This window comes from Cyprinodon variegatus, unplaced genomic scaffold (assembly GCF_000732505.1).
Source record: "Cyprinodon variegatus isolate N-32 unplaced genomic scaffold, C_variegatus-1.0 Scaffold8, whole genome shotgun sequence".
Taxonomy (NCBI): Eukaryota; Metazoa; Chordata; class Actinopteri; order Cyprinodontiformes; family Cyprinodontidae; genus Cyprinodon; species Cyprinodon variegatus.
Window position 1 is genome coordinate 682,421 of NW_015150461.1, and position 9,307 is coordinate 691,727.

At 38.3% G+C, this 9,307-nt stretch overlaps 1 protein-coding gene across 6 annotated transcripts in view; it reads left to right on the forward strand.

The window, feature by feature from the left end:
• unc5a (unc-5 netrin receptor A) overlaps positions 1–9,307 on the forward strand; it is a 246,368-nt gene that overhangs the window by 210,048 nt on the left and 27,013 nt on the right. For all 6 annotated transcript variants that reach the window (XM_015377456.1, XM_015377447.1, XM_015377463.1 and 3 more), the window contains 2 exons: positions 5,301–5,388; positions 5,856–6,024. In XM_015377456.1, coding sequence (XP_015232942.1) covers positions 5,301–5,388; positions 5,856–6,024 — 257 coding nt within the window. The remainder of the gene's footprint in view (positions 1–5,300; positions 5,389–5,855; positions 6,025–9,307) is intronic.

Sequence of the window (9,307 nt, forward strand, 5' to 3'; positions counted from 1 at the left end):
GAGATGATTAAATTCAAAGCAGCAAAACATACGGAAATGATCCAGGGTTTCCGCGGATCATTTAAAATAATTACAATCCATTATATTTGGGGGGATTTTTTCATTAATTTCATAAATTTTTATGGGATTTCAGTGTAACAATCAACATATACCGAATCGAACCGAACCGAAAACCGTGACTACGAAACCGTGAATCGAACCGAACCGTGGATTTTGTGAACCGTTCCACCCCTAATAGATAGATATCGTGATCCCACTTGGGATAAGCGAGACGGAAAATGGGTGGATGGATAGATGGTAGATATATATGCAAATAGAGAGAAAAAAAATTTATTTTTAAAATGATTCCCCTACAAATAATGACCTGTTCTGTGCCGTCATTATTTGAAGAATGTGTTGGTCTCTGATGTGATAAAAAAAGAAAAAAATGTTGCGTCATGTAAAATGCTAAAGCTAAAACTTTACATCACCATGAGCACATATCATGAAACACGGTGGTGGCAGCATCATGCCTTGTAGATGCTCATGCTTAGATGAACTCTGGAAGCTGATCTGGGTTGATGGAAAGTTGAAAGGCGATAAAAGTTGGGCAGACCTGAAAGTTCCCCTTCAGCTTGTTTAGACCAAACCACATTAATTTGAACTGTTCAGTCAAAGTTCAGACTTAAATTCAGTTGCTATTTATGTGAAGACTTAGAAATGCACATAATATTCAAATGTTATTTCCATTTATTCCATGATTGAATGTGATTTTTTATTTTTCATTAAAGATGATTGAACAAACCTTTAGGTTTTTAAATGTATAAAAGCTGGTAGATATTTAGCGACACAATTATTGTAAAATATAATGGTTCACCGTATGTACTAGAGTTGGCTTGAATCCAAAAAATAAACCTTCCAGATTCTGGATTATTTGTTTAAAAATAATCCCTTTTCCCTCTAATTCACAATAATGCACTCCTTTGTGTCATTCTATTACATAAAATCCCAGTTGAGAACATTGAAGCTTATTTTCTACCGCAGCAGAAGGTGAAATAATTCTAGAGGTTTGAATGCTTACGGAAGGCTCCACATATGCTTATTTAAGCTTATAAAATCTGATGCCATCCATAGAAGCTTATTTTTTTGTTTTTGTCATCCCTCAGCTGCTGCCCAACTGAAGAATACCGCATATATTGTTTGTTTTCCTTCCTTTTGAGATCTCTGTGGCACTAAATAACACAACTACACTGTATGAATGGTTTTAGTCCGCTGGGTTTATCCAGTAGTTTCCTCATTTCACCACACGAGGCATCACTTAGACTTTAAAGACAAGAAACATTTAATATCCAGTCACTGTCTCTCCATTTCTGGCAAGGAGATCTCAGTAATCTGCTCTAATGCTGCTAAACTTTAAACAAACATTGCATAAGTCGTCCAAATAATTTAACATCTGCTGCTACAGTTTATGAAGAACTGCTCTGAGATAAAGTCCATTCTGTTGCTTTATTACACCTGCTTTAATGTGTCCGACTGGATGTTAACAAGGAGCGTTTATTAGGAACAGCTGAGTCCTGTAAACATCTCAATGTCTTATTCAGCTTTTAACTTCCTTCATATGGGCTCTCTAATGGGTTTGTACCAGGACACACACACCTAAATGTGTTTCAGGGCGTTAATATGAGGCAGAAACAAGCAGTCATTACGTTCAAAGGGACAAGATCGGGCCCCAAAAGTGCATTAACAGCTTGTTTTAGCTGGTGATTAAGGTGGATTTTGTGCAGAATTTTCCCCTAAATGCACCACTCCAATAAACCTGCAGCACCTGCTAAACAGTTATTGGTGGACAGATATATCAGCCTAAATCAGGTTTTATCAAGTTAAAAATACTGTTTAGTTATTCTAAAAGAAAACTAATCAAAAGAATGCAAGTTTTCTATGTTGTTGTTCGGGTTGATTAAAAAGTTAAAGGCCAAAATAACTGACCTGATCAGGCAGGATTAGTGAGCTTTGTTTTTCTCGTACTAGAAACATACGACAGGTTTCAACACAGATTGTATGCTTTTAACTTTTAAAAGATACATAACCTGATGTTTTATATATAAGATCTGTCTGAGCTTGTCTTCAAATTAACTTTTTATCATTTTTAGGAGAAATAAAATTTTAAAAGGTCTAATTCGGAGCCCTAGTCATAACCCTTTTCTTTCTCAATGGTAAGCTCTATAATTTGACTTGTGTGCACGGTCATGTGGATGTAGCTTTAGCAACATTAGCAGTGTGCTATGGTTGGTTCACAACTATTTTCTTGTCTATTACACCAGCGGTCCCCAATCTTTTTTGCGCCACGGACCGGTTATATGTCAGACAATATTTTCACGGACCGGCCTTTAAATTGTGCGGGGTAAATACGATCAAATAAAATGATACGACTGGCATAAGATCAAATACAAACAGTCAAATACAAACAGTTGGGCTTGTTTCTCCGAAACAAGCCAGTCCCATCTAGGCGTAATCGGAGACAATGGTACACGAAGTGTGCTCCTGATGTCCAGTCTGCTCCGTAGCTTTGTTTTGGTCGCTGTAACCGCAGAAAATCCCGCTTCACAAAGATAGGATGTTATAGATAGGATGCGTCTTGACCTGAATTAACCTGTGTCAAGAGGCATAGATGCACCGACTGATGCAATTGGGAGAGAATACCCCAATTTTTTATATTTTTCAAAATAAAACATCACTCAGACTCTGATCGTTCATAAATAATATATATATAAAAAAATTTTTTTTTTCTGTGCGGCCCGGTACCAAACGACTGACGGACCGGTACCGGTCCGCGGCCCGGTGTTTAGGGACCCCTGTCTTACACAATATGTAAAAAGTCAAACAAGTAGCAAAGCAACGCGTACTGACTGTACTGCAGGTTAGTCCCAGACTGTTGGAATCTCCCCTTTGGCAAACATTTGCACCCTTCCATGAATGACATAAATTAGGTAGGACTAAAATCACAATCTGTATAAAACACTTTTACACTCTCAATCGTCCAACTGGTTTTAAAGGAGGCTCAAAACCAACAAACACGTTTTACATGATGGATAAAGTTGGAGTAAACAGTGGAAATCAAAAGGATCCAAACTGTAACAGGTATCAATCAGTTTGGAGTCCTCTTTGGATTTTTCTAAACTGATGGACAACTATCTGATAAACATCTAAAGAGTTAAATTCTGCTTGTATCACCTGATTTTAATTATTTTAGCACAACATGCAGTCTAAACACTTCTATTTTAGCTTTGTTTGGTTACTTTTTTCAGTAGAGTTGGTTGTTCAGCTGATACCTAAATGTTGGGGCTAACTGATAGCATTGGGTTCATCATAGGTGTCTACCTGGAATTTCATTTATAATAAGATGCAAATATTGCAGCTGATATAGATTTTGACCAGATATGATATTGGAATGATTATACCAACTTTAATTATTTATTATCTAGCGTGGGATGTCAAAAAAGGCTTAATCAATGGATATTTCTCAATAGTTACAACAGGAATGAGAACAGCTGACCAATTTTTTTTTATCAACCAATGGATTACTTTAAAAAAAAATGTGGATAGAAGTGGAATTTTCCTATCAGCTTGCTTATATTGAGGCCAAAATATTCAGATATACGTTTTTTGGATGATATCGGACTGATTTCTGATATCGGATCAGGTGACCTTAAAAAAGTTTTTTTTGTTGTTGTTTTTTATTAAAAGAAAACTCAGTTTCCTTATTTATATAAACAGAGACCTTTTACATTGAAACCTTTTGTTTGAAGGATCGATTTTTGGTTTTTATGGAAAAACATTTAACAACAAAATAGTAAAACAGTTAGAAAAGCTGGCCATGCGCTTTAGTTGTATGGATGATAAACTATTGTAAAATAAATTGATTTTCTTTATAAAAAAATAAAACAAAAACATAAACGAAAGGACAGTGGAGCAAAGTGTAGCTCTGCCCTCGGTGGCGTCCGTGAATAATTTGGTCAAACGCCCTATCGGTGATCTTTACTCCACAGCAGACATGAAAAGTTAAAAATGAATGTTCTGAGCTGAAATTAATTTGTATGACAAAGATTCTGCTCAGAAAGATCCCTGCAATAAAACCTTGTGCAAATGACTCCAATTAAGCCTTTGACTAATGGCAGAGCAGGTGCAAATTGTAGCCCATATCCACAGATGTCATCCGTGTGCAAAGAGCCTGAATGGAGGAATAAAGTTAGTCAAAGTGAAGATTATCCAGATACAATTTAAAATGAAAAAAAAAGTCCATCATCATTCTGCTATTTTACTTCTCCTTCTTACAGCAGCAGAGCATAGAGCTTATATAATTATACCGGAAGATAGTTCCTCCACTTGGCTCTTTGTAGGCTGTCCAGATTAGCTGATGCCAGCACGACAGTATCTACTGGAAGAAAAGGGCCTTTTTTTCCTGTTTTCCTTTGCTGATGCTTTCCCTCTGTTTTTGTGTCTGTGTGTTTTCTCTGCCTGTCTCTTACAGATTCTTTATGCGTGGATTAACTGAAAGCCATGTTGACTGTACCACGCATTGGCACCTATCTTCTCATAGGGACTCAGGATGGAAAAGAAATCTTACACTTGCATGCATCCAGTAAAAGGAGCCATTCTGTCATTCATCACAGCTTCAGAGCGAGCGCACGCTTTATAGATTCAGATGCGAACGCAAACATTCAGGCACCTTCGCCCCATTCAAACAGGCGCCGTTTTATGCTGAACGGACCCGGTTTTAAAAAAATGAGAAATTGTTAAAATAGTGTCACATTCGCTGTTTGGCCCATATTCTAAATGGCATTCTGAGTGGGTAATTTTAGCTGAGGAATCACAACATAAATGCTGCAGCACTCAAACTGCTTCAGTATCTCCCCGTATTCTCCGACGTACATTTCTAACACTCTCCTGGGGAAGTGCAATTTTCCTGAAGTAGTCTGTTCCATGGTCTCAATTATCTACTTTGTGGCAGACGGAGGACATTTAAACTGTGCTGCAGCGCGCGCTTTTGTCTCAGCTAATTGTTGACATCGGGGACGTGTGCCGCCGCGGCTGCCGGCATACAGATTTCCATCCGCTGCACCTGAAGGAGGCTGCCTCTGACCTTCAAAATAGATTTGCTTTTTTTGTTATTTTGTTATTTTTCATGAGTACAGTTTGTCAAGTGGGCTGGCTCCCTTTGTGGGATGACAAAAGCAGTGTTCAGTCAGAACAAATGAGGCTGTCCCCCACATGCTCACACGCCCCTCTCCTATTTCTCTCCCTTTTGTTGTTATTTGCATTAGGAATCAGCCTGCTCATTCCTCCCGAGGCCATCCCCAGAGGAAAGATCTATGAGATTTATCTCACTGTTCAGCGGAAGGAAGATTTAAGGTGGGTCTCTTTAGCGCTGTCTAACTGGCAGTCTTCCCTGAATGCCACTAGGCTGTTTGTTTTGATGCTCTACTGTTCCATTAGGAACGGCTTAAGAGGCTGTGCCAGTACTGCGGAGGAGGGATGTAAATAAATAACATAGCCTTTTACAAGGATGTGCACTGTTTAAGTTAAATGAATTGTTTGGAAAGCAATGTTTATCTGGCTTACTGCACTCATCCTCTAGAAGCCCGGCCAATGCGGCCTGCTGAGATAGTATTATAATGGAAGCCAGTCTCCCAAATTTGGCCCAGCTCATCTCTGAGTCCGGCAGGTTTTAATTATTCTGCATTCCAGCTGCTGGCTAATTTGAAGGGGTGACAGTATCATACCCTGCCACAAAGAGAGCAGTAAATTCCCACTAATATCTAAATAATTGCAAGCACTTCATCTTAACACATTCACGCCTCTCCCTGCTCCTGCTGTAGGTTACCGCTGGCCGGCTGCCAGACCCTGCTGAGCCCCATTGTGAGCTGCGGCCCTCCAGGGGTGGTCCTGAGTCGGCCTGTTATCCTCAGCATGGACCACTGCTTTGATGCGTGCCTCGATAACTGGGCCGTCCGCCTCAAGAAGCAGAACTACGAGGGCGCTTGGGAGGTGAGACTACACTGCAGCTCAAGCACAAATCCTTTTGTAGGAAGACAAAGCCGCTAGTCAGTGCTACTGTGAAGTATTACTGAACTTATTGATTGTTTCTGTGTGAAAAATACAAACTTTTTCGGCTTGTGTCTTGAAATGCACACCACCATCCCACCACCACCAGCACTCCTCCACGGTGCAAATTGGAGCGTACTTACATCCTACATTTTTTTTCATATTTAGCCACTTTTATTTCAAACGTTAAAATGTAATTTTTGGGATTTTATTTTATCGAGCAACAGGAAGAATTGTATAATTAAGAAGTGAATGGGAAAGAGGTGCCTTTCAAGGGCTTCACCAACGAAAATCTTAGAGTTGTTTCGTTTTTCTGCAATTGCAACAGCTGATGTTTTGGCATAAGGTATTTTCAGATCTATACACTTTATTTCACAGAAATCTGACTGTACATTCCCATTTAGACTCTGCCTTGACCATTCTAATACAGAGTCTCCTTTGCAGCTCAGGTTGTGTATTTTGGCCTGTTGCTCTAATAGAAGGTTAAACTGTTGCAAACATATAGCTTTTCTTTCATAATCACCCTCAATTCATCCATGTTCACATCTAACCTGAAGCCGCCAGATGGATTTGCTCAGCATATCCATATGGAAACCTTCTGTTGAAGTAATTTTGGGAAGGGGCGAAAATACTGGTTAGCTGATTGGCCTATATTGGTGATAGACGGGCCAAATAAACCAATCAGATCAACGAAGCATATGACGAACTAACAGAGCGACGACGAAAACACAACCACAAGCCAGACTAATCTTGCCGAAGCCAGTCAGGAGAAGAGCAAAAACATCTTTTCCTCTGAGAAAAGCCTCCAGAGCAGTGTTTTGCTCTTCTTTCAGTGAAGAAATACTCTGTAATTCCGATAAAACTTGCTCGATAGCCACGCTAACGCTAGTTTCATCGGCTGAAGCCGCCATGTTCTTTAGACTGAACTGTCGTGCTTCTCGTTGCGTCACACCTCAACCCGCCTCAAAGCCAACGCTGATTGGACGTTCGTTTGGTGAACGGCTCCAAATTTTCTTCAACTGAGAGTCTCCAGACTGATCTGCGAGTGAAACCTTGAAAGCTCCCGAGATCAGGATGGTCTCACGAGGCTAGTTCACATCAACCTCAGACCAAAATTCCCTGTCCCACAGCATGATACCCCACCTCCATGTAGGGCTGGACAATATTGCAAAAGCTTATATTACAATATAGTTCATAGTTTTCTTCAATATGACATCATTTGGATATCAATCTAAACTATATGAGCCTCTGAAAGACCACCAGGAATGCCCCCAACAGATGCCTGTGCAATATTATTTTGCAGACTCCAAAAGATCTGCCAATAATATGCATCAAACATTTTTTTTGTTTGTTTGGAGCTAAAAGCTTAACAGATTAAATGAACACATAACCGGGTGATTATTTCACTCTCCTCATATTTTAGTCCAAGGGTTCTTGTCTCCTTTAGTTTCTCTTTCTTTGCCTCCCACGTCTTTTTGTGATCAACATTCATATGTTCAAGAAGACCAGTCCAACTCCTGATAAACCTTTATTGACACTATAGGCAGAACTTTACATGTTTTATTTTTTGAAATCATCAAGTTTCCCCTTTCATAAATAGTGATCACTACAGTGTACAATTTTTGTGTTACTCTATATATTTGGCTTCAACTGCTTTGTTGGTATATGGATTTTTTTACAGCATTAAATGCATAAAGTACACTTGAGTGGACAGATAAATATTTCTTTATAGAATAAAGATTTAAAAAAAAAATTCAAACTGTGTCTTACATTCCTAAGGATGTATAAAAACACAAAAAATCCTGATAGTTTATCATAATTTCTGCACCAAACCATGAATGAATTATGATAACCTAACCATGCTTTAAACTGACCCCTCCCTTTCTCCTTCACCTGATGATTTTGGTTTACTAATGTTTTCTTACAAACTTCTAAAGTCAGCTGAGATTAAATTACGTACACACAACTGAACTCTATGGACTACAGGTGACTTAAGAGGGAAGATTGGTTGCACTTGATGTTATTTAGGATTATTCCAGTAAACAGGGTTAAAAACCAGAGGTGGGACCAAGCCACTGTTTTGCAAGTTTCTAGTTAGCCTTATGTCTTTAGCCTCAAATTAATGGACTGTATGCCCAACTCCACTACCTCCTGAATTTCAGCCAGCTCCTTTGTTTCTTGTTTTTTATTGCTTGACAGTAGTGGCTGGCCAATGTTGTCATGGTTACTGAGGTCAGACACACAGATTAATCAGCAGGTCCTGCAATGTAAGAAACCAAGCAGCAGGCTAGTTCATTGAATAGTGGAGCTGTGATATAACCCATTCACAAGCAAATACAGTAAAGTCAGAGTCGACTCTGAAGCAAATCCAAGTCTGTTTTTTATTATTTTTTAATTTTCAACAAATTTTAATCATACATTAAATGGAAATAATTGACTATGTGTGTTTTTTTTTTACTGATTCTATATCATTAAATGAATAAACCTTGACAACTGAAGATTTGCTACTGAGAACAATTTTAAGTCTTGTTCACAAACGCTCATAGTTGATGTCAGCTATCTCATCTTAGCAAAAGAAAATCACCAAATATAATTTTTTATGCAACTTCAAATGTTGGACAAAAGTTGGAAATTCTTCCATCCCTTTGTTTCATGTTTGCATTTTGCATTCCCTTCTTTATAAAGTACTTTGAAGTTTATCTACCCCTAAAAATTTACTCTTCTAGGGAATATTTGTGATTTTAAATAAATCTGATCAATTTGATTGACTCCACTGCAGCTCAACCACACATAACTAGAGAGAGATGGTCTGAGTTTGCTAATAGGGAATGAATGAAATTATATAATGGTGCTCATCATTTTAATAGCAGGTGTTTTGGTAACACTACAATAACTGTCATAGCCATCATTTATAAATGGTAAAGAGACCATTTAGTAATGATTAACAGTTTATTAATATTTGATGATCATTTATAAACAAAACCATACATATAAAAGCTAAATAGATCTTTTTGCTCCCGCCATGCTACTTTAGCCCTAACCCTAACATCTTTGGGCTTAAGACCTGAACTTTTAGAATTAATTTAACTTACCCTGTCGTGTTGCACTTACCCTAACCTGTCCTTAGTGGGCTTAAAACCTTAATAAATGATCTTATTACCTTTTATAAATGCTTTATATGCAGTTTATACATCAGAATCAGAAATACTTTAATAATCCCAGAGGG